Genomic DNA, 24,710 nt, shown 5'->3' with positions numbered 1-24,710 from the left:
AACATAGAGGACTTCCAGGTAAGATGGCTAACTAGAAGCTCTCCATGTGTGACCAAATTAAGAAGGGTTAGTCTAAGAAAAGAATAGACTCAATCTGGAAAGATGGCTCAATTGGTAAAGTGCTTGCCCAGTTCCAAAGTGTACACTCATAAGATGGGAACTCATCTAGAAAAACAAACACATGAGAATAACATCAAATCTTTCATTAATAATCATAAAATCAAAAAAGAATGGAATGTATTTCAAGCCTTGAAAGTAGTGACTGCCAACCAAGACTGCTATATCTAGCCTCGCTATCCTTTAAAATTGACAAATAATATTTTAAGTAGAAACTATAGCAGTTCATGACTATCAAGCCAGAATCACAGAAGACACTTAAATGCTATACACAGAGAAAGAAAAACAGACAGATCCAATCACAAGAACACAAGAATGAATAATTCTCATGATGGATTAAAGGAATCCACCATGTACAATACAGTAAATGATAAATATCCTAATACTGATAGGAGAAAGAACAATTATCAAAAAAAGGGGGAAAAAGAAATAATAGGAATTAATAAATATCTCTCAATACTAACCCTAAATGTAAATGGCCAAAGGATGGAAGTCAATCTATCGAGCAAATAGAAGCCAAAAACAAGCTGGCATAGCTATTCTAACACCTGAGACTGAGACATAGAGTTCAAATCAGAATTACTCAGAAGAGATAAAACAGGCCACTATAGGTACTAAAGACATGGCTCAGTTGGTAAAGTGCTTGCCACACAGCATGAGAACCTAAGCTCAGCTCCTCGACACCCACATAAAACACTAGGACCAGTAGTACCCATCTGTAATCCCAGCTTTGGGAAGGCAGAGACAGGAGAATCCCTGAGGCTTGCTGTAGCTAAACTGGGGAGCTCCAGGTTCAATGAAAGCCCCTATCTCAGAAGTAAGGTAGGCAATGATTGAGAAGGACACCCAATGTTGACCTCTGGCCTCATACATATGCACACATGCACATATACATGAAAGGACACAGAGAGACCAAAAAATAAAAAGATCACTACATAATAACAAAGGGAACAAATCAGAAATTAACAGTTATAAATATATATGCACCAAATGTTGAAGCTCCCAATTTCATAAAATGAACAGTGGGCACTTTATTAGTTGCTTTTCTGTTGATACAGTAATAGTGGGTGACTTCAATACACCAATATCATCTTCAGATAGGTCAACCAAACTAAACATCAGCAAAGAAAAAGCAATTAAACTACATCACAAATCAAATGGATATTACAGGTACCTACAAAATATTCCATCCAACTGAGAGAGCATACACATTGTTCTCACGAAGCATAAAACCTCTAAAATAGAGCATAATCTAATGCCTTAAAACAAATATAAAATAACTGAAATAATTTCTTATACCTTATTAAATCAAAATGGAATAAACTAGAAATCAGTAGTAAGATAAACTACAGCAATTACACAGATAATTGGATACCGAAAAAAATGTATTCTTGAATAATCAAGTGGGTATTGGAGAAGAAATAGACAGGGAGAAATATTGTTAGGATCAAATGAATGAAAGTCAAACCAAAACCTTTGGGCTATAGCTAAGGAGGGTCTAACTACTATATTAAAAAGTGGACCAGCTAGATGGCTCACCTGATAAAGGTACCCGCTGCCAAGCCTGACAACCTGAGTTTAATTCACAGAACCATGAAAGAAAAGAACCAACTGTTTTCCTCTGACAAGTACATGCATAGACATACATACACATACGCATACACACCACACGATAAATAAATGTAATTCAAAAAATTAAATAGCATGAAGATCAAATAAATAACCTAATTATGCACCTCAAAGTCTTAGAAAAACAATCAGTCAAACCCAAAGCAATGGATACTAAAAAATAACTGAGGTCAGGACAGAAATTAATTAAATAGATATTAAAAGAATAGAAGGTATCAATCCAACAAAAAATTGGTTCTTTGTAAAGATAAACAAAACTGACAAGCTCCTACTAAACTAACCAAAAGAAAGAGAATGAAGATCTAAATTATTAAAATCAGAGATGAAATAGGAGACATTAAATAGATTCCAATGAAATCCAGAAAATTAGGGAGTACTTTGAAAACTTATTTTCTAACACACTGGGAAATCTAGAAAGAAATGGATAAATTCCTAAGAATTATTTGACCTACCAAAATTAAATCAAGAAGATAAAATGAGATTGAAGTAGTAATAAAGTCTCCCAACCAAGAATAGCCCAGGACCAGATGGATTCACTGCTAAATTCTACTAAACTTTTAACGAAGAGCTAAACTAATCCTTCTCAAACTGTTTCAAAACACAGAAAGGGAAGATACACTAAACTCATTCTATAAATCCAGTATTAGACACAGACAAAATAAAAACTACAGGTCAATTTCCCTGGTGAACAGACACAAAACTTCTCAGGAAAATTTTGCAAATGAATTCAAGAACAGGAGACCAGACCATTCAACATATGCAAATCAAGAAACAGTATGCACCACAGACATATACTTAAAAATAGAAATCACACAATTATCTCAACAGCAGCAGGAAAGGCTTTTGACAAAGTTAAATATCCCTTCCTGATAAAAGCTCTGAAACACTAGAAACAGAAGGAGCTTATATCAACTATCAATATCAATCCTATAGCCAATATTATTAACTAAATGGGAAAAAAAAAACCGAACACATTTCCTCTAAACTTAGGAGACAAAGATGCTCACTCTTATCAAGCTTATTAAATATAGCAATAAGAGCAAAAACTAAAAATACAGACAGGAAAGGAGGAAGTCAACATATCCCTATTTGCAAACAGTCTCATCCTATAAAAACCTAATTCCGCCAGAAAACTCTTGGGTTTGAAAAGCACTTTTTAGCAATGTGCCAGAATACAAAATAAATATATAAAACTTTGAAGTAATTGTATATATAAATGGTGAACTTACTAAGACAAAAAAAACCATTCAAAATAGCTTTTTAAAGCTATTTTAAAGTTATTTAAGAATAAACAATAAGGGAGATAAAAGACCTCTATTATGAAAATTTTAAGGCACTGAAGAAAAACACTGAAGAGGACACTAGTAGATGCAAAACAACACTAAAAAAACAGCTGTATCACCAAAAGTGAATCGCAATCAAAATCTCAATGACATTCTTTATACAGCTAGAAAAAAAATAAATCCTAAAATTGATATGGATGCACAAAAGATCCTGAATAGCTAAAGCAATCAAAAGCAAAAAGAGTAATACTGAAGGGGGGCTGGAGGATGACTCAGCAGTTAAGAGCATTGGCTGCTCTTGCAGAGGACCCCAGTTCGATTCCCAACAACCACATGTCGGCTGATAACCATCTGTAACTCCAGTTCCAGGGCATCTGATGCCCTCTTCTGACCTCCGTGGGCACTGCACGACACGGGCACGCTTACACACATGCAGGCAATACACTCAAGCATAAAATTAAAAAAATAAAATAAAAATTTTTTTAAAGTAATGCTAAAGGTATAACACCTGATTTTCAAATTATGCTACCTAGCTATAGTAACAAAAACTCTAGGTACTGTCACAAAAATAGACATGGAAACCAATTGACTAGAATAGAAATAAGGCCACATAATCATAGTCATTTAGGTTTTGATAAAGGTATAAAAAACACATGGACAAAAGACAACTCCTTCGGCAAATGGGGCCCAGGAAAGTAGATTTCCCCATGTAGAGGAATGAAACCAGATCCATACCTCTCACCCTGTACAAAACTCAATTTAAAATGGATCAAAGACCTGATTTTAAAATTGCTAGTGGGAAACACAAGAAAGACTTTCATGATATTAACATAAGTAGAAACTTTTCAAAAAGGACTCCAACACAGAAGCTCATCCCAAGAACTGAGAAACGGAATATGGGATTAAAGCTCCTGCACAAAGAAGAAAAGAATCATCAAAGAGACAGCCTGTAGAATGGAAAAGAAAATAATGTCCACTATATATCTGACAGGGGTCAATATCTCAGATATGCAAGAAACTGCAAAAATTAACCAGCAAACAAAAGCAAAAACAAAAACAAATCAGGGCCTGAAAGATGGCTGAGCTGGTAAAGACAATTACCACCAAGCCTGGAGACCTAGGACCCAGGAGAGAACAGTTCCTGAAGGTGGTCCTCTGATCTCGACATGCACGGTATGGCACAGGCACGGGCACATTCACACATGTATACACACTAAATAAATAAATGAAGTATATTTTAAAGGAATTTAAAATTATCTTTTAAGAACATCCAATAATGAACTGAATAGGTAGTCCTCAAAAAAAGAAACACAAAGAGCCAATAACTTTGAAATACTGTTCAATATACTCAGAAAGCAGGAAAAAGCAAATTAAAATATTCCATCACTTCCAGTCAGAACAAACAAACAAACAAACAAAAAAAAAAAACAAATGAAGGTAGCTATGGTGGAACATGCCTGTATGCCAGCACTCAGGAGGTAAAGGCAGGAGAATCAGACATTCAAGGCCATCCATCCTCTAGGATATAGCATGTTCAAGGCTAGCCTTGGCTGCATGAATCTTTGTCTCAAAACAACACAAACAGAAAACAGATGACAACAAACGACTGTTATACACTGCTCTGGGAAAGTAATCTGGTGCAGCTCTGATGGAAGTCAGTCAGAGGTTCAACAAAACTAAAAATAGAACTACCGTATGACCTACCTACACCACTCCTAGTTATATACTCAAAGGACTCTACATCAGTCTGTCAGATATATACGTACAACCATGTTCACTGCTGCACTGTTCACAACTAAAAGGATAGAACTACTCTAGAAGTCCATCAGTAAATGGATAAATAAAATGCGGTAAAAAGACATAATGAGACTATTTTCAGGTATAAAGAAAAATGAAATTGTGATATTTTGCAGGAAAATAAATGGAACTGCAGACCATTATGTCAGGTGAAATAAGCCAGATGTAGAAACCCAATAGTGCACATTTCCTCTGGTCATAATACTGATAAGAGATCTTAATGGAAGGGCAGGAAGAGAGGGCTATGGAATGTCTATAATATGCAAGCAGAAAGGACTATGGGAGGATAAAGGGAACAAAAAGAGGAGGGCAGGGGGGTAGGCAAGTAAAGTAGGGGGAATAAATAAGGACAAATTATAATGGCAAATATGCACAAAAATGCCATGATGAAATCAATGCTTTTTATATTAACTTTAAAAACAAATTGAAAAAATATATACCAAGTAATACAAATATAACTACGTGCAATTATGAGATACTTAATGGACACTATTGCTTCTTTTTCATTTCCTAGCAAAAACGAACAACATTTACCTTGAAATGTATATGTTTTTCCTGAATTGGTCAAGCCATATGTAAAGATCAGCCGACTGTGTCCTTTCAAGAGGTCTTTTACTGACTGCATAATGCAACCCCGAAAGAATTCTTTCTGTGACGTTTCAGGTCCAAAAACCTAAGAAAGCATTTTTAATATAATTCTTTTTAGAAAATTCAAGATAATAGTCACAAGGAGTTCCACCCTCTCTCTCTGTTTTGAAAATTATTAAACATTTCTTTTGAAAGATTTAATCAAAATAGGTACCTTATCTCCACTACCAAAAGTTTGTCAGAAATGAGGCCCGGTGGCGCACGCCTTTAATCCCAGCACTTGGGAGGCAGAGGCAGATGGACCTCTGAGATTGAGGCAAAAAAAAAAAAAAAAAAAGTACACTGACAGGTAGTTAACTGCCATCAAACAAATTTTGAAGACCGAAATACTCAGGGCTAATAAAATGGTTCAGTGGGTAAAGGCATCTGTTACCAAGTCTGAGGACTTGAAGACTTGAATTCAATCCTCAAGACCCACATGGCATAGAGAACTGATTCCCACAAGTTCCTCATTCCTCCACATGTGCACTGTGGCATGCACACACAAAATCAAGTTTTATTTAAAAAAAACTTCTAAGATAGAAATCTCACCCACTCAATTTTTCATGTTTTAAGAAGCATTTTTTTTTTAATTTTAAAAACAGCCAAAAGTCATTTACTCACTTCCAAATACAAATTTACAAACCTAAAATAAGAGACTTAGTCTCGGGGGAAAAAAATACCAATACCAAAGAGTGAAGTTCTAGAAGCACAAAACATACAGTTTTATTGTACACAATTATACATCGGTTTAGCCTAAGGCAAGTCTCATTCTCCTAAAAAGAGGGAAGAGCTGGGTGTACTTCCGAGAGTGGAATGCAAGGCCTTCACTGAATCCCCTGCATAATTTTCCCACACTCCTTACACACACAACAAAATTTCAGTTTCCCAGGGTAAACTTACCTTAGAGAAACTAAATTTCTGTGCCATCTGCCCAGAGCTCTTCTCACTTAGCCGTCCAAGGATGCTTTGAGGGTCTTTCAGCAGAACAGAGTGTGAATCCAGAACATGCACACAGCCCTAGAAAACATCAACACAATAAAAACAATGGCATTTTGTCTACTTAATAACAGTAAAATATTAAAGTCTAGTTAAACACAATACTAACCTCAGACTCGTGTTCTTTTTCTGACTGTGTGAATGGTCTTATTCGAAGACAAACTTGGAGGTAATCTTTAGATCCCAAACTGTTGGCCTAAAGAAAAACAAGATTATCTTTAAAATACAGAATAGGGGTTTTCAGAGATCATGTCTTCCAATGGCTGACTGTTCACACAATAACCTGAGATTGTGTAGAATTTCTATGTAGTCACTATCCAGGCTGTATTGATTTTGTTTCTTGAGTTCTTCTGAGGCAGGGCATTACTACTTAGCTAAGCTTGGGCAAAAATTCTTGATTTTTTATTGGGGGTATGGAATTTGTCATAGTTTGCACATGGAGGGCAGAGGACAACCTGGGAGAGTTGGTTTTCTCCTTCTACCATGTGGGTTTGGAATCAAACTCAGGTCATCATCAAGCTTGGCAGCAAGCAAATTCTCCCACAGATCCACCTTGCCAGCACCTTAAATTTATGGTTCTTATATGTCACTCTTCCAGGAGCTGGGATTATAGGCCTGAACCATTAGGCCCAGTTACCACTACATTTTTAACCATATATATATATATATGTGTGTGTGTGTGTGTATTTGTTTTTTTAAGACACTTGAGGACCAAAGGGATGGCTCAGCAGATAAAAGCACTTACTGCTCTTCCAGAGGACCTGAGATCAATTCCTACACTCATCAGGCAGCTCACAAACATAGCTCCAGGAGGTTCCAACACCTCTGACCTTCACCAGCACTGGCATTCATGTGCATATACCCACATATGGATATGCACACATATACACATACTCACAAACAATAATATAAATCCAAAACTGAAAAGACAACAGAAAATCAATTTTTATATATGTGATCTATGTCTGTGAGAGAGAGCGTGAGAGAAAAGATTCTTATATCTATTTCTGTGAAGTTTACAAAAAAAAATGTCTCCTTAAAAATCTAATCTTTATAGAATTCTAGCTTAAATCACCAGTAATCAGAATATGTTATTAATCCATATGCTGGATTCTATTATGCATTTAGAGGTTCAAGGGGCTTTTGCTGTCCTGTTATTATTTTGCTATGTAACATTCCTTTTGCTTTCCTTGAGGAAAGAGATAAGCTTAACTTAGCCAACTCCCCTGTGCCTAAAAGGTCATAGCCTACAGAGGAGAACCCACTATCACCATTTCTCTAAAGCCTTATACGCACAGGTAAGTGCAGCCCTCGCCCCTCATCACAGAAGCTTCTCGTTGCAATAGACAGAGACTATTACAGAAATCCACAACTGGTTAAAATGCAGAGAATGAGTGACCACAGGGTACCCAACCCCAATTCATACATCTAAAACGTAATTCCCTAAACCTAAGGATCAGGAAGCATCTCAGAAGAAGGGGCAAAAATTTTCTAACAGCCAGAGGATCAAGATGCATGCTTGCAATAGTGTCTCCTAGATATGACAAGGAAGCTACACCCATGAAATCTCAACAATACGGCTGGCTAAACAAGACCTGCATGATAAGACTAGGTGACATGCCTACATGGATGGGGAAATTTCACAAAGCCCCATCTCTAGATGAAGAGCTATAGGCAATCAATGGCTGTTGAGAGAAGGAGAATCAATTTTCATCAGGGACAAGCTGCTTAAATAGGTCTAATCCCAAGGGATCAGCCCTAAACACAAGTACATAAACACAAGTACACTGAATGGACTCAGGGGGTTTGGGTGTGTGGGTGTGTGGGTAACAGTAATAATTAAAAAAGAGGTCATGAATATGCGAGGCAGTGGGGGGGGAGACAAGAGGAATTGGAGCGGGGAGGGAGGGGTGGAAATAAATGATGTAAAAACAGTGCTCATGTATGAAATTCTCAAAAATATAAAAAATTTAAAAGAAATGAGCTTATCCATTTTTAAAAGTAATTTTTAAAAAAATTTTAGAGAGCTGGGTGTGGTGGTGAACACCTTTAGTCCCAGTACTCAGAAGGCAGAGGCAGGCAGACATCTGTGAATTGGAGGCCAGCTTGGTCTACATAGCGAGTTCCAGGCCAGCTGGGGCTACAGGGAGACGCTGTCTCAAAAATACCAAAAAATAAATAAATTTTTAAAAAGGAAAACAATTGAAAAACAAAACTTACATCACTCACACAAGAAGAAACTGTGCACAACATTGTATTTATTAAAGAAACCCAACCCAGGCCAGGGATATGACTCAGTAGTAGACCAGTTGCCTAGCATGAAAAAGGTCCTAGGTTTGATCCCCAGAAAAACAAAAATATTAACAATTAAATTAAATCCATTAACAGGGCCAGAGATGTGATTCAGTTCATAGAGTGTTTGCCTAGCATGCCAAAGCCCTGGTAGTTCTATTCCCTACATAATCTGAGTGTGGAGGGTTAGGTATAATACCCTGTCTCAAAAACAACAAAACTAACTGGGAATGGTAGTACGTGCCTATAATCCCAGCACTGCAGATTGGAGGGTGGGATTAAAGTTCCAGGTTAGCCAAGGCCACATAGGGAAGCCCTGCCTCAAAAAAAGAGAACTTAATCCTAACTGTATAGAAGTTCACTGACATGTATAGCCTGGGAGTGGGCAGGTGCTTGAGTGGCTTCCTGAAAACAGTTATGTGAAGTTCTATTTGTAAGCTAATTAAAATAAAGAGGTTTTATTTAAAGGGAGAGAGACAGAGAGACAGGCTTTTTGTTCAGGCACCGCCTCAATGTCACATCACTCCACCACATAGCATGATACAAGTATGCAAAATCAATTGTTTTGTTTTGGTTTTTTTTCCATCTTCACTGGGAACAGTTAGAAATTTATTTTAAAAAGTAATACTGCCAGGCATAATAGTGCCACACCTTTAATCCCAGCACTCAGGAGGCAGAGGCAGGTAGATCTCTGTGAGAGCAAGACTCAAGACCAGGCTAGTTTGAGCTAGCTGGAGCTACAGGGAGACCACGTCTCGAAAGAAAGAAAAGAAAGAAGAAGGAAGGAAGGAAGGAAGGAAGGAAGGAAGGAAGGAAGGAAAACAATGCCATATCATTTACAAGAATATCAAAAATTCTGAAATAAGAACAGATTGGAAAAAGAAGACCCCTATACTGAAAACTACAAAAGATTGCTGGGAGAAATGAAAGGAGATCAAACTAAACAATACAGCAAGCTGTATGGTAGATTCAATATTGTTTTGATGAATTTTTTTTCAAGAGTTATAAATAGATTCAATACATTCTCAACCTAGCATTTTCCCCAGTAAGTTTTTATGAAGAAACTGACAAATTAATTTTTAAATTCACATAAAATGGTAAAGTATAAAGTACATATAACTGGTGAGTAACTCTGAAAAAGAAATAGAGAGCTTAACACGACCTGACTTCAAGATCTATTTTAATGCTACAGGAACTAAAAGTTTCCTACTGTCAGAAAGACCTACTTGTAGTACAAGCACATCTTGGAGGTATTCAAAGTTTTCAGTTCCAGAATACCAAAATAAAGTAAATATGACTATCCCATTCTTTAGTATAACTACCACAGAATAAAATTTTTGAATGTTTTTTTATTTTTTAAATGGCTACCAGTTTAAGACATTCTAAGTTGTTTGAACCTACTATTTGAAAATGAACTGTTACTTATTTCTTTTGGTCAACCCAAGGCTCCTTGGAAAGCTGAGACAAGAATCTGCCTCAAATCTACAAAGCTTATGGAAATTCTGTTCCAGTGACATGCACACAACTTCCTTCAACCACAATAATCAACATAACGCTTTTTTTACACTGTACTTACCTCAGGGTTTGAAGCAACCAAGGAAAATTCACGAGAGAGATCAAGTTTAATGCCATCGAAATTGATTTCTGAAGGCCTTGCAACTGGGTCAGCACTAAAAACATACGAAGGTCTAGGTACTCCATCTTGATTCAAACTAGGTTCCATTCTGTAAGAAGAGCAGCAACTTCTTTAGGCAACCTTAATAAGTTAGCATGGAACCAACCAAAATCTAAGTCTGTAGACTTGGACTTGGAATGTGGTTCAGTTGGTAGACTTCTTGCCTAGCATGTACAAAGGCCCTGGGTCTCATCCCCACCATACACTGGGTGTGGTGGCATAGGCCTATAAGGCCAGAGACAGACTGGAGACAAGAGGACCAGAAGTTCAAGATCATTCTCAGCTAAACATGCAGTGGAAGCCAGTTTAAGCTAAAGAACTTGTCTCAAAAAATAAAATCGCCAGTACAATTCATGACTTTCCCCCCAAACAACTGGACTCCAGAGAAAGAAAACATTGGACTGTTTTATATAAAACATAACAACATATGGAAAAGACCAAAGGCCAAATTTTACTTAGATTCTGAATTTAATAACAGTGAACACCGAATACATTATTTGTATGACCCAATTTATAAATAAATCTTCATCCAAAGACATTTCATGGGCAAATGTTTCAACCAGTAAAGCAAGACAGTATGAAATGTTCACTCTGCCTGAAAACTTCCTCTCAGAAATCAACCAGCAAGAAAACCATGGAGTGAATTATGACCCTATGTTAATTTCAATTACCTAGTGACTTCTGAAGAATGCTATAAACCCAATTTTATCACTTAAGTTATCTGCAAAACTACTTTCAATTTGATTCTTCCCAAGTATAAGTAAAAAGTGAAAAAGCATATGAACGTCACATTTAAAACTATAGAGACTGGAAGGTGCGGTCTGTGGTACAGAACTAGCTTAGGGTGCCTGAGGCTCTGAGTTCCATCGGCACGACCCAAAAAAACAAATCAATCGCTACCTGACACATCCTAAGTCTTAAACTGAATAGGGAATAATGCATCATTGAACTATTAAAGTTGAATTAAACATCACTAAAAGGTAAGCGTGACAAAAAAATTAGCTTGAACTACTCTGTTCTGCAACAAGATTCTAAAACACTCTACAGTAACGTTACCCATCCACATTTACACAGCAGGAAGGTCATTAGCTCAAAAGCACTTTATTCATAAGCCAACAAAAGAACCAACTGAAATTTGGACACTTCCGTCTGCTATATAAGTTTATTTTTCAACCATTTAGAACGGTGTGATACAACTCACCGGGCACCGCCCAGAAAGGGACCATGTCACCTGAGCCAACTGCTCTCCTGCAGGGTTCAGGAAGCTAGGTTTGGCAAAAGTCGGCTTCTGGACAACAGAACCACGTTAATAAACGATTGCCAGTGTGGACTTGGCATGCCAGCAACGCTGCTAACAGCCTTGCACATCCCCAGTCTTCACAGGCGCCCAGAGCCCTTTTCCTGCCCTTTAAATCATTAGTGTCTGTGAATCTAAGTGCATCTCCTTTAATAGACGAGGAATCCGAGGCCCAGAGACATCATCTGGTCCAGCGTGTCGGACTACCCAGCCTGCGACTAGGTGCTACGGCTCAGCAACCCAGCCCCGGACCAGCGGCGTCCTCAGCCCCCTCCACGCGGGCACGGCCGCGGCGTCGCAGCCTCAGGCCTGCCAGTACCAGTCACCACCCTCCGCACCATCGCCCGGACTCCTCACCTGCAGCGTCAACCGGCCAACCGCGGCCAAGCAGCACAGAGACCTCTCGGTTTTCAAATTTAAACAATGGCGGCCAGGGCAGCGCACTGAACGCTGGGAGTGGGAGGGGCTTGCGGGGCTCCCGGGGAACGCGACTGGAGAGCGCCAGGGACTGTCCCAGAGCTTCCCGGAAGAAGCTTTCAAATCTGGGGGCGGGACCTGGCGCGCTGGGAGACCAATGGGCAGCGGCAGGCTCAAGGGTCGCCCGCTTCCCAGGGGCTCGCTCTCCCCGGGGCTCCGCTGGCGGCGACAGGTGAGACCCTTCATTCGCGGGGGCGCGGCTCTCGGATTGCGTCCTTAAGACAGACAGGTGACGGCCGCCAGCTGAGGCCGCTGCCGCCGCCCCGAGTCCCGCGACACCCGGAGCGGGTGTTAGTCACCTCCGGGTCCTGTCCCTCCGGGGCCGGAAAGGACTCGGCGACCCGCGATCGGGGTCACTTCCCTTCCTGTCGTCTACAGCGGCCCTCGTGGACAAAGCAGATTTTTCCCCAGAATATACTTTTTATTTTTTGGCTTTTATGAAAGTATAAAGCAGCTAGCGCTGCAAGGCGAGTTGCTGTGACAGTTTTATCATAGGCAAGGTCTTTGCAGTGCCCAAAATGTAAGTGCCCGTGCATCCTTCTCTGCTTCTTTTAAAGTAATCCTCTTTGTTTGCGTGTGGTACTAATTTACTAATACGTTCCTATGACAAGGATTTACTGTTTTGGCTGTCTCTCCTTGCTAGACTTTCAAGAAAAATAATTGCTAGCGTAAAATGAGCATTTAACCTTATGCCCCTCGTGGCACTAAGGTTTTAAAATGGATTGTCTCATTGGTCCAGAGAAAAACCCTTTAAGGTAGGTATTGCTATCGTCCCATTTTCTACAGCTAAGGAAACTTAAGTTCACAAGATGAAGTAAAGGGCAGCAATGCAAATGGAGCCGTAATTTAAATTCAGCTGAAGAATTTCATGACCCTTCTTACGCGTGGTCATATAAGCTGCTGCTATTTCACTTGATTAGAAGCATTTTTGGAACACTTGGTTGACAAGCTTACTGTCTTCCGCCCCTTACACGCCCATCATCTATCCTCACTACTGAGGTGCGTTCTATTTGTTTTCTTTCCCCCACCAAAAAAAAAAAAAAAAAAAAAAAATCAAGAATTTGAGGGTTACTAGTTTGGAATAGAGAAGTGGATACAAAGCCGGAAGGGAAAGTGAACAAAGAAATATAGATATAAAAAGAAAAAGCGGAGGGGAGATAAAATAGAAACTTTTTTCTTTCCAGGCTGGAATTTTTTTTTTCTAAAGGTTCTTTCTGTATAGCCTAGGCTGTCCTAAAACCTCAAATCTTTCTACCTCAGCCTCTCTCCAATGCTGAGACTCTAGGTGTGTACCACCACACTCCTGCTGAGCTTCATTTAATGGGTCCTATATTAATTTGCCTTGCTCCTTCAGATAGGTCCATCCTTGAATCCGTGTTTTTCCATCATAACTCACAGTGTCTTTTTGCTTTTGTTCTTTCCCACTAATTTCCAGCTCTTGAGATGTTCAAGTGCCTTTTTTTTTTTTTTTTTTTTTTTTTTTTTAATACTGAGTCTCACTATGTAGCTCTGGCTATCCTGGAACTCACAGAGATCCATCTGCCTCTGGCATGCACCACACCCAACCTACATTTATTTATTGGTTTGCAAGCATTTGTTAAAAATCTACAATATACTAGGGGAAAAAAGAGTAGAGGTGGATGAGCACAAAGACAACTCTAAAGGGACTTAAATTATAATGGGGATGCAGTCAAGTTAGAAAGCAAATAGGGGCTGGAGAGATGGCTCAGCGGTTAAGAGCACTGACTGTTCTTGCAGAACATCCAGGTTTGAATCCCAGCATCCATATGGTGGCTAACTCAAGTTCCACCGGGTCTGACTCCCTCTTCTGTTCTCTCTGGGCACTGCACAACACTGGTGCACCTACATACATGCAGGCATAACAGTCATATACATAAAAAAATAATAAAAAGGATTAGGTGCAGGCCTTTAAGTCCAGCACTTGGATGGCCAAGGCAGTAGGATCTTTGTGAATTTGAGGCCAGCCTAGTCTGCATAGTGAGTTCCACATCAACCAGGGGTATGTAGTGCATTTAAGAAAAAAGTTTAAGAAATTACAACAATACTGAGTCATTCAAAGGAAATTGTCTTAGAGTTCTAAGATTATCACAGGGAAACCTGAGCAGATTTTGATCTGTATCTTCAAGGATCATTACCAATTAACTAGGTAAGAGATATGAACATTCCTAGCAAAGGAAACATCTTGGAGGCACAAGTGGCAGGGATAGAACAAAATCCAATGGATTTCTTTTTATTTGATCCCAACTCCCAGCAGCATTTCACAGTCAAATATGTTACCCATTTAAATGTTTACCCTTGAATCATTCTTCCTTGGGCGACTGGGTCACCACTCTCCCTTTGTACTCCAAATTACGGCCACACAGTCTCCTTCCTCTTTATCCAAACTCTAAATTAAAGGAATAGTGATCCCTAAGCTCCATCCCCATTTTCTCTCCCGCCCAGTTTTCTTGACAATTTCATCAACTCTTATGGAGTTCAACGGTTTTATACGGCTGACAAAGTCTTTATTCTCCCTAGACCTCACACAGAGTCTAATTACATGGAAATATTCTGCTGCCCACTTAACATCTTCAGTTGAGTATCTGACAGATTCTCTAACATAACGTTTTCAGTGTGGGACTCTGGATTTTTCACTATGAAACCCAAATCCTATTTCTCCTCAATGTCTTCCCTCTCACTAAATGACACTACCCATTCATCACTGAATCCTTTCCCTCACTCGTCCTGTTCATAAACAGTTGTACTCTGTGGTGTTTTATGAGACAAGGTCTCACTCTGTAGCCCAGGCTGGCCTGGAACTCAACAATAGTCTTCCTGCCTCAGACCCCCAAGTACTAGAATTACAGGTATGAGACACCAAGCCCAACTATTTTGGATCTCTTAAGGGAAATACTCTTCCCTTTTCATTCCCCAGACTATCAGTGCCTCCCACTGGTCTCCCTGCTTTGGGTCTTGTCATTCTGTACATTATTCATCATAGGGCTACCAAACCAAGTTTGAATGTGAATGGTCATATCACCACCTTGTTTAAAGCCTTTAAATGACTCTTTATAAATCAGTGTTATTTAGTAAGATACAGTAGTCCCCCTTACTCATTTTCACTTTCCAAAGATTAAGTTACCCAGGTTCATACTCTTTATGCTCAATCATACTTTTACGTGGTTGTCCATATAGTCCTCATACGTACACAGTGAAATCTCCATAAATACTTAAAAGGGCTCAGTGACCTAAAATAGCTATACTTAAGCAAGCTTGAAGAAAGGTAAGCAAGAACTCATCTTTGCCTAGAAGTATAGCACATCCCACGAGGACAGAAGCTACAGAGCTTGGGAGCCTTCCAGATCTCAACCCATATATCTTCATCCACCTGCTTATTTGTATTCTTAGAAATAGCCTTTATAATAAATCAGTAAATGGATATCTTTGAGTTCTGTGAGTGGCACTAGCAAAATCAGTCACACGTGAAGGAATTGTATGAACCCCAATTGTAACTTGTCAGCCAGATGTTCCGGAGACCAAACATACAACTTGGTCTGGAGTTGGGGCAGTCTGGTGGAGTAGAGTACTCAGCCTGGGGTATCTGGAAGATCTAGGAAGATAGTGTCAGAATTTAATCAAAGAATGACCAAATGGAGTCCACTGTGGAATTGATGACTTGCAAGGGAGAAAAAAATCCTTACACATTTTAAGGACTACAGAAGTGATCTGTGTTGTGAGCACATAGGAGAAATAGGCTGTTTGTTTTAAAAGAAAAAGCAATATATTTTGGCCAGAAAGTTGTTGGAAATCAGTGCATTAACACTATCTCAAAGAAACCCTACAGATTATTTCTTAATTATAAAGAGAAAATTAATTTTATAATGAAAAGATTTATTAAACATACCTTAACCAAGTGAAAATATTTGTGCCAGAAATATTTGGCATGAACCTAATCAAGAAAAATAATCTGGAGAAGAGAAAAAAAAACAACGTAGAACATTCTACATGACAACAAACATCAGCTCTTCAAAACTATGTCAAACAGGAAAAACAAAATAAGTGGAAGATTCTTTACTCCAGAAGAAAAACCTAAGACTCATCAGTCTTAACTGGGTCACAGATTTACACGTGAAAGATTCTTTACTCAGGAGGAAAAACCTGAATGAAACTCATGAGTCTTCATTGGTTTACTGATTAAATAAATAAATAAATAAATAAATAAAGCAACTGCCAAAAACATTTCATAAACTGGAAAAATTTAAATATGGAGTATAAAATTGAACTAGTTTTAAGTAGTGTATATGATGAATTTATGATTGCATAAAATTCTTTATTTTTTAATGTACTTGCTTATCTGTTTAGCAGAAGTATCACAAAACCAAAATAAAGAGCAAATGTGGGAAAATATTAATAATTAGTGAATCTAGGTGAAAAGCATATTGGTGTGCATTGTACTACTTCAACTCGTTTTTTTTAATTTATTATTATTATTTTATGTGTATGCGTGTATTGCCTGCATGTAGGTAAGTGCACCCGTGTCGTGCAATGCCCACGGAGGTCAGAAGAGACTGTCAGATCCCCTGAAATTGGAGTTACAGACAGTTGTTAGTTGTCATGTGGGTGCTGGGATTTGAACCTGGGTCCTCTGCAAGAACAGCCAGTGTTGTTAACTGCTGAGCCATCTCTTCAGCCCCAACTTTAGAATTTTCTGAAAGAAGGTGGGGGAGAAAAGAGTAAGATTCTAATCTTTACTATAGCCCACCAGACCTTGCATAATCAGGCACCCTCCAACCTCACTCACTTGTCAGTTTGTGTAGTCAGTTTGACTCCTCTGGGTCCCTCAACCACCAGGTTCTTTCCAACATGTACAATAATATCCTCTTTACCTGAATTCTCCTTTCCCTACTCAATAGCTCATCTCACTTCATTTTCTCATAAAAAAATAAAATCACCTTCTTAGATAACACTCTACTGCCTTATCTCAAGTAGACCCTCTTTTTTGTTTTTTGGATTTTTTTTTCTGTGCTTTATTTTGTTTTGTTTTGTTTTTCTGACACAGGGTCTCCCTGTAACCCTGCATGACCCACAACTCACTGTGATATCTACGTGCCTCTGCCTCCCTCCCATGGAGATCAAAGACCTGTGCCACCAGGCCTAGCTCAACGACCCTTTCTTTATTTGCAGGTTTAATTCTATTTTGTACTTTAGTACTTTTGTTTAGTACTATTTTGTACTTTAGTTCTTGTTGCTATTCCCTTTCACTTAAATGTGTTTCTCTTGGGCACTCGTATCCTCAAGGACATGGCAACCAAATATTTGTTCATCAGTGATGAGGGCTGATTTGGCAGCAGTAGAGACTAGAAATGCACAAGTGAATCTCAAAGTCTGAGACCAGGCCAGGCCCCCATAAGCTTTCATTAGCCATGTTACTGGTTTGGATTTTATGAAATGCTACTGGACTGTTTTAAAGATGAACACAGTAGAATCCACTCTGTGTCTCTCTTTTGAAAAGGTTAATTTCCTGTAGAAGAAATTAGAAACCGCCAAGAAAGATGCTGTTGAACCAGTTAGAAGGCTATTACAGCTGCCCCATTAAGAGATGATGATAATGTGAATTTGGGAGATAGCAGAGAAGATGCAGAAAAGAAGACAGATTGTAAAGGTATTCTTATATTTTGCTTTCCAGTACCAGTCACTAAGTTTTATCTTAGAGACACAAGTCTATGTGATACAGAAGGGCTGGTGATCTTGTCCCCATTTCAAAGAATTTTTAGAGCTATTTTATTATTTTTATTTTATGTGTATGAGTATATTGCCTGGATGTGTGTAAGTGCACCTGTGTAGTACAATGCCCTCAGAGGTCAGGAGAGGGCATCAGATCTCCTGGAACTAGAGTCACAGATGGTTGTTAGCTACCATGTGGGTGCCAGGAATCGAACCCAGGTCTCTCTGCAAGAGCAGCCAGTGCTCTTAACCACTGAGCCATCTCTCCTGCCCCAACCATTTCAAAGAATGGTTTTTCTGTGCCCTTAAGTAAACATTAGCATAAAATGAAAAAATCAGTGAGTTAAGCCCAGCTGATCTCTTGCTGTGGTCACAGCTTCTATTAGTACAGGCTTACCTCCAAGATAGTGCAGATTCAGTTCCAGACCACTACAAAAAAATGAGTGTATAATAAAGGGAGTCAGGATCGTTTTGGGTTCTCAACACATATAAAAGTTATATTTACAGTATACTGTAGTCTCTTCAGTATGTAGTAACACCTTGCTGGATGTGGTGGCACATACCTGTAATCCCAGTACTTTGGAGATGAAAGCTGGAGAATCAGGAGTTCAATGGCAGCCTGGACTATATGAGATTCAAATGTGGGGACAGAGTGAGCTGCCAGAAAGATGACTTGGAGGTTCATAGTACTTGCTGCTCTTGTAGAGGACCTGGTTCCCAGCACCCACTTAGCAACTTACAACCATCCATAACTCCAGTTCTGAAGCTCTCTTCTGGCCTCCGGGGGCACTGCATCCATATGGTACACATGCAGGCAAAACGTTCATATACATAAAATGGGGGCTAGAGAGATGGCTCGGTGGTTAAGAGCAGCTATTGCTCTTGCAGAGGATCTGAATTAAGTTCCCAATACCTATATTAGGCAGTTCCTAACTGCCTGTAACTTCAGCTCCAGGAGTATCTGACATCTGTGGCTTCTTCAGGCACCCCCCCCCCGTACATGTAAATACACACAAAATCACATACATACACAGTAATTTAAAATAAATTTTTAAAAAAATGGGTTGGAGTGATGGCTCTGTGGTTAGGAACACTTGTGGTTCTTGCAGAAGACCCAGGTTTGGTTCTCAACACCCACATGTTGGCTCACAACTGACTAACTCCAGTTCCAGGGGATCTGGCAGTTTCTGGCCTCTGCAGCTGTTACACATATATTCTTGTGGGTAAACACTCACATGTACATTAAATAAAAACAAATCTTTTCAAAAATACTTTATTGCTTAAAAAAAAGTTACCAGTCCTTGCCTTCAAAGAGTCATAATCTTTTTGCTAGTAAGCAATTTTGCTTTGCTGTTCATGTTTGCTGATTAATTGGGGTGGTTGCTGACTGGAGCAGCTGTGATAATTTCTTAAAATAAGACAGCAATGAAATTTTTATATTAATTTGCTCATACTTTCATGAAAGATTTCTTTTGTATGAAGTGCTTTTAATAATAGCACTTAATAAGAAAACTTCTATAAAAATTAGAGTCCATTTTCTTTTTTAATGTATTTTGGGCCTATAGATAAGGGTATTTATTTATTTTGTGTATATGTGCATGTGTGTGCATGGTATTTATACATGTTCGTGGTATATATCTGTCATGTACCTGCACATGTGTGTGTGGGTACACACACCCGTACACATGCTTATAGGCCAGAGGAGGACATTGGGTACCCTGCTCTGTCACTCTGCCTAATTCACTTGAGACAGGGTCTCTCACTGAACCTGGAGCCAGACTAGCAGCCAGCAATTCCCAGTGACCCTCCTGTCTCTGTCCTCCCCTCACCATTGGTATTACAGACAGGTGGGACTATACCCAGCTTTTAAAATTTTTTCTGGGGACTTGAACTCGGGTTATCATGCTTGCATAGTTTACCTGTAGAATCATCTTCCCAGGCCCTAGAGTAAAATTTCTTAAACCTGTTACTGCTTTATGAACTTAAGTTTATAAACATATTAGAATATGAATTATAATTCCTTTGTGGGTATTTCAATAATTTTTACAGCATCTTTCCCAGGAGTAGATCCCATCTCAAGAAGCCACTTTCTTTGCTTGTCCATAAGAACGAACTTACCCTACAGTTCTGTCATGAGATTGAAGCAGTTTGGTCACATTTCAGGGTCTACTTCTAACTCTGTTTCTTGGCACTTCCTCCACATTTGTAGTTGCTTCTTTTACTGAAGTCTTGAACTTTCAAAGTCATGAGAGTTAAAATCAGCTGTTTCCAAACTCCCCTTAACTTTGATTCCCATGAATTACAGATATTCCTTTTTTTAAAATTTATTTATATTTTTTACTTTATGTGTATTGCCTGCATGTGCACCAGTGTCATGAAATGCCTGCAGAGGCCAGAAGAGGGCACTGAATCCCCTGAACTGGAATTATGAAAGGTTGTTAGCCACCATGAAGGTACTGGAAATTGAACCCAGGTCCTCTGTAGGAGCAGCCAGTGCTCTTAACTATTGAGTCATCTTTCCAACCCCTAAATCACAGATATTCTTAATGGCAGGTGGAATGTTGAACTCTTTTAAGAAGATTTTCAATTTACTTTGCCCAGATCCAGCAAAAAAATCACTATCTATGGCATATACAGACTTGTGAAATACATTTATTTTCTTTTTAGATGGAATCACACCATGTATCCCTGGCTGACCCGGAACTCACTAAGTAGACCAGGCTGCCCTGGAAATCATAAAGATTCACCTACCTCTGCCTCCTGATTCTTGGATTGAAGATGTGTACCACCATGTCCAGCCTGAAATACATTTCTTAAATGGTAAGACTTAAAAGATGAAATTACACCTTGATCATTGCACTAGAGAATGGATATTATATTACCAGACTTGAAAACATTAATCTGACATATCTTTATCAGTGGTCTGGGGAAACCAGGTAAATTGTCAGTGAAAAACCACAGCTGAAAAGTAATTTTTTTTTCCTTTTTCTTTATTCCCTACTCCTCTCCTATGAAAAAAAAATTTTTTTCAAAGATGTCGGCCTAGGAATGTAAGTCTCAATAGTGAAAATAAAACATTCAGTAAACAGATGTACTGCCATCCAGGCTTTATAGCTCCAGTAACAGCCCTTGCAGAGTAGATTGAATCTAATTCTTAAGGGGGTTGGTATTTTCAGAATGGCAAATGAGATTTCATTTCAATGTAAAGTCACTGCCTTCATTAGTACCCTACAAGAGAATCAGCCTGTCCTTTGAAGCTTTTAAGCCAGACATTGACTTATTTGTAGCAGAGAAAGTCCTAAATGGCATCTTCCAGTAGAGGGCTGTTTTGTCTCTACTGAGAACCACTGTTTATCATAGCCACTTTCATTGGTGATAAGTCTGTCAGTGTTTCTGCATCAGCACTCGCTATTTTACCTTTCACTAGTTACACAGATGGCACCTTTTCTTAAACTTCATAGACCACTCTTTGTTAGCTTCAGACTGCTCCATTCCAGCTTCCTCTCCTCTCAACTTTCATAGAATGGTCGAGTTAGAACCTTGCTTAGGATTAGGCTTTGATTTTAGGGAATGTTATGGCTGGTTTAATCTTCTTTCCAGACCTTTAAACCTTCACTGCATCTTCGAAAAGACTGTTTACTTTGTAAATTTTATTTAGCTTATTTTTATGTGTATGAGTGTTGTATGTGCATGTATATAAGTACACTGGTGTCATACAATGCCCATGGAGGTCAGAAAAGAACATGAGATCCCCTGGAACTTGAATTAGGAATGGTTGTTAGTCACCATGTAGGTGCTGGGAACTGAACCTCCTCAGTCCTCTGCAAGAACAGCCAGTGTTCTTAACCACTGGGCCATCTCTCCAGTCCCTTTGTTCTCTTATTTTTTATCACTTTGTACTCGTGATGTAGCCCGGGTTAGCCTCAGATTCTCCATCCTTCTGCCTCAGACTCCAAAGTGCTGGGATTATAATGTGCCACCACATACAAAGTGTCATTTTTAATTTTTTTCAAGAACTTATGCTTTGCATTCACAAGTTGACTGAGTAGTGCAAGGGTCCTAGCTTTCAGCCTATCTGCTTGTTTGTTTGTTTGCTTGTTTGTTTGTTTGTTTGTTTTGATAGGGTCTCCCTAGTCCCAGTCTGCCTGGAATTCACTATGTAGACCAGCTTGGCCTCCATCTCACAGAGATCTACCTGCCTCCGCCTCCTGAAGGCTGGGATTAAAGGCATGGGCCACCTGGTCTTTGCCTTCCTCACTAAACTTAAATCACTTCTGAATTTTAATTTAATGTGAAAAATATCTGAATACTTGGATGCCATTGTAGAGTTATTAGTTGGCCTAATTTCGATATTGTTGTGTCTCTGAAAATAGGAAAGCCTGAGGAGAGGGGGAGACAGGGAACAAGCAGTTAGTAGAGCAGTCAGAATACATACATTTATTGATTGAGTTTGCCATCTATGTGGGCAAGGTTTGTCATGCACTAAAACTAATGTTACACTAATGATCACATGATGCTTCATAAGTCACTATAATAGATAAAATAATAATACAAATTTGAAATAGTAGAAAGACTGTATCTATATAGTTGCTTGACACAGGGTTGCCACAGGCCTTCAATTTATTTAATAAAACAAAACAAAACAGTATCTGTGAAATATAGTAAGAAAACACATAATATATGAGACATACCTATAATAGCTGATTTTTCTGAGCAATTTATCCTCATTTTAATCTAAACACTCTGTGGTGTAATTTGTTATTATCATCCCCACTCAACAGAGGAAGAAACTAGGACATAAAGCTATTAAGGAATAATAAATATATCTACTGCACAGCAGTGCTAAGATGAAATTAGGTAATATCATAAAGTACTTATAAAAATACATGACATTTTAAAAAATAATAACTTGCTTAAATTTGTTTAATTAGTAGTAAGTGAGGTTGGGATCTGTTTGGTCTGGCCTCAGTGCCTATAAACTGGTTACTGCATTCTCCTGCAATTCAACCTCGAATCTTAATGCCCTTGGAATTCAGTTAAGACTGAATGCTAAACTCCTGGTGCAAGGCCATTTCCAGTAACAGGACTAAAGTAAAGGTTTTCATTCTAATAATTGTATACAAAATTCTAATAACAGGTTCAACAAAAATATATGAAGTATCTTATCTATTTATGCCTAAAAAGCCTCTAAACCTCCCTTTCTTGACTGGGCTTTCTAGAGAGAAATCATCTCTAATGCTTTAAAGCACATGTTTTATTTATTACATATTAATTTCTCTTCTGTGCATCCAGAATTGTTTTAGTTTTGAACCATCCTTCAAAAACAATCACACATATTTTGTTGTTGTTGTTCTGGAGAACCTCAGTGCATAGTCCTCAGTGCATATGACAAATGCTGTTCTGGGAGCACACAGAGATTCCTGGGAGTAGAGGGAGGATAACAAAAGAGCTAGACTTGAAGTCAGACTCGAGTTTGAATATGAGCTCAGCCACTTAAAGAGAGGGTCCCCAGGAAGAACATACCATTTCTCCAAGCCTCATAAAGTTCTTATGAGGATTAAAATAGCATACGTGGATTATTTACTACAGTCTTTGTTTATAGTGTGTTTCATAGTCATGATTATTTTTATAGTCTGTTTTTTCATTATGTCACTAGAATGTAAGCTGCTGAGTACCTGTCTTGGACCACTATAGCGCTATCATCTAAATCAGTACTTTGCACATAGCAGGAATATAGATACTATTTTTTCATTAATAGCAACTTATCAGGAAAAAATTTTTGAAGTAGTGTGAGATCACAATGAATAATGGAATTTGTCATTGAATGACAAGAAGAGGCCATTCTAAGCAATGAAAAGGTATGAAGGTATCAGAAAAAAAAATGAGCAGCTGGACAAAGAGGAGCTGGACTCCTGTAAACCAGCATTTTGGAGGCAGAGGCAGAATAGCCTCAAGTTCAAGGCTAACCTGGTCTACACAGTGAATTCCAGGCTGTTGTCAAGGGGGTGGGGGGGTCCAAAAGCAAATGCATTACAAACTTCAGCATGACTGTAAGTATAACTAAAGAGGGTAATGACAAGAGATGACAACATAGGCATAGGCTAGCTCCTAAAGGGCCTCTATGACACTTTAGTGTTAGAATTAAACTGTGTAAGGGAGCCTGTACCCAGTAGAAGTATGGGGGGAAAGTAGAAGAGAAGCAGCAGGAAGTGCTGTATCTATAGTACCTTGATTTTTTAAGAGAGAGTCAAGAGATAAAGAAACATGATAGAGAATTTTAATTATACTGCCTAAAGGTTTAAAGGTAATTAATGGGGGTAGGTAGTAGCCATTCCTTGAGCTGAATGTTTATCTGTTAAAAGAGCATGATGGTATACCAACTGTAGTCCCAGCCAGAAACTGAGGCAGGTAGATCTTGAGTTCAAGATCAGCCTAAAGCCAGGTGTGGTGGCGCATGCCTTTAATCCCAGGAGACAGAGGCAGGGGAATTTCTGTGAGATCTAGGCCAACCTGGCTTACATATTGCATTCCAGTCCAGCTGGGGTTATAGGAAGACCCTGACTCAAATCAAACAAATAAGATCAGTCGAGACTTCCTAGGGAAACCCTAGAGTGTTTGTTTTATTTTTTCTGTTTTGTTTTAGTATGTGGAAAAATGCTTTTCTTAGATTCTGTGTGAGTATGTATCTGTTTGTATGTATATGTGTACAAGAGAGACAGAGAAATGGGGGGAGTACATGCCAAGGTACACATGTAGAGGTCAGAAGGCATAGAAGTCAGTTCTTCCCTTCCAC

At 38.8% G+C, this 24,710-nt stretch overlaps 2 protein-coding genes across 7 annotated transcripts in view; one reads left to right on the top strand and one right to left on the bottom strand.

Moving 5' to 3' along the window:
• The window catches only part of Kif20b (kinesin family member 20B), an 80,728-nt gene extending 68,508 nt beyond the window's left edge, over positions 1 to 12,220 (bottom strand). For all 3 annotated transcript variants that reach the window (XM_008849592.3, XM_008849593.3, XM_008849594.3), the window contains exons 1-5: positions 12,074 to 12,220; positions 10,321 to 10,468; positions 6,562 to 6,648; positions 6,357 to 6,473; positions 5,361 to 5,499 (exon numbers count right to left, since the gene is read on the bottom strand). In XM_008849592.3, coding sequence (XP_008847814.1) covers positions 5,361 to 5,499; positions 6,357 to 6,473; positions 6,562 to 6,648; positions 10,321 to 10,467 — 490 coding nt within the window. In that variant the 5' untranslated portion in view covers position 10,468; positions 12,074 to 12,220. The remainder of the gene's footprint in view (positions 1 to 5,360; positions 5,500 to 6,356; positions 6,474 to 6,561; positions 6,649 to 10,320; positions 10,469 to 12,073) is intronic.
• A 39-nt stretch (positions 12,221 to 12,259) lies between these two features.
• Positions 12,260 to 24,710, top strand: part of LOC103747252 (tigger transposable element-derived protein 2-like) — a 19,022-nt gene continuing 6,571 nt past the window's right edge. The window contains exons 1-3 of one of the 4 annotated variants that reach the window (XM_029554329.1): positions 12,260 to 12,713; positions 17,706 to 17,855; positions 20,585 to 20,737. The gene's annotated coding sequence lies outside the window, so the exon portion shown is untranslated. The remainder of the gene's footprint in view (positions 12,714 to 17,705; positions 17,856 to 20,584; positions 20,738 to 24,710) is intronic. The other 3 variants (XM_029554330.1, XM_029554331.1, XM_029554333.1) reach the window with 3 other exon arrangements.

The sequence above is a fragment of the Nannospalax galili genome, unplaced genomic scaffold (genome assembly GCF_000622305.1).
Source record: "Nannospalax galili isolate Female #2095 unplaced genomic scaffold, S.galili_v1.0 scaffold384, whole genome shotgun sequence".
NCBI lineage: Eukaryota > Metazoa > Chordata > Mammalia > Rodentia > Spalacidae > Nannospalax > Nannospalax galili.
The sequence above is the reverse complement of the archived record's forward strand: the minus strand, read 5'-3'. Positions and strand labels throughout refer to the sequence as shown.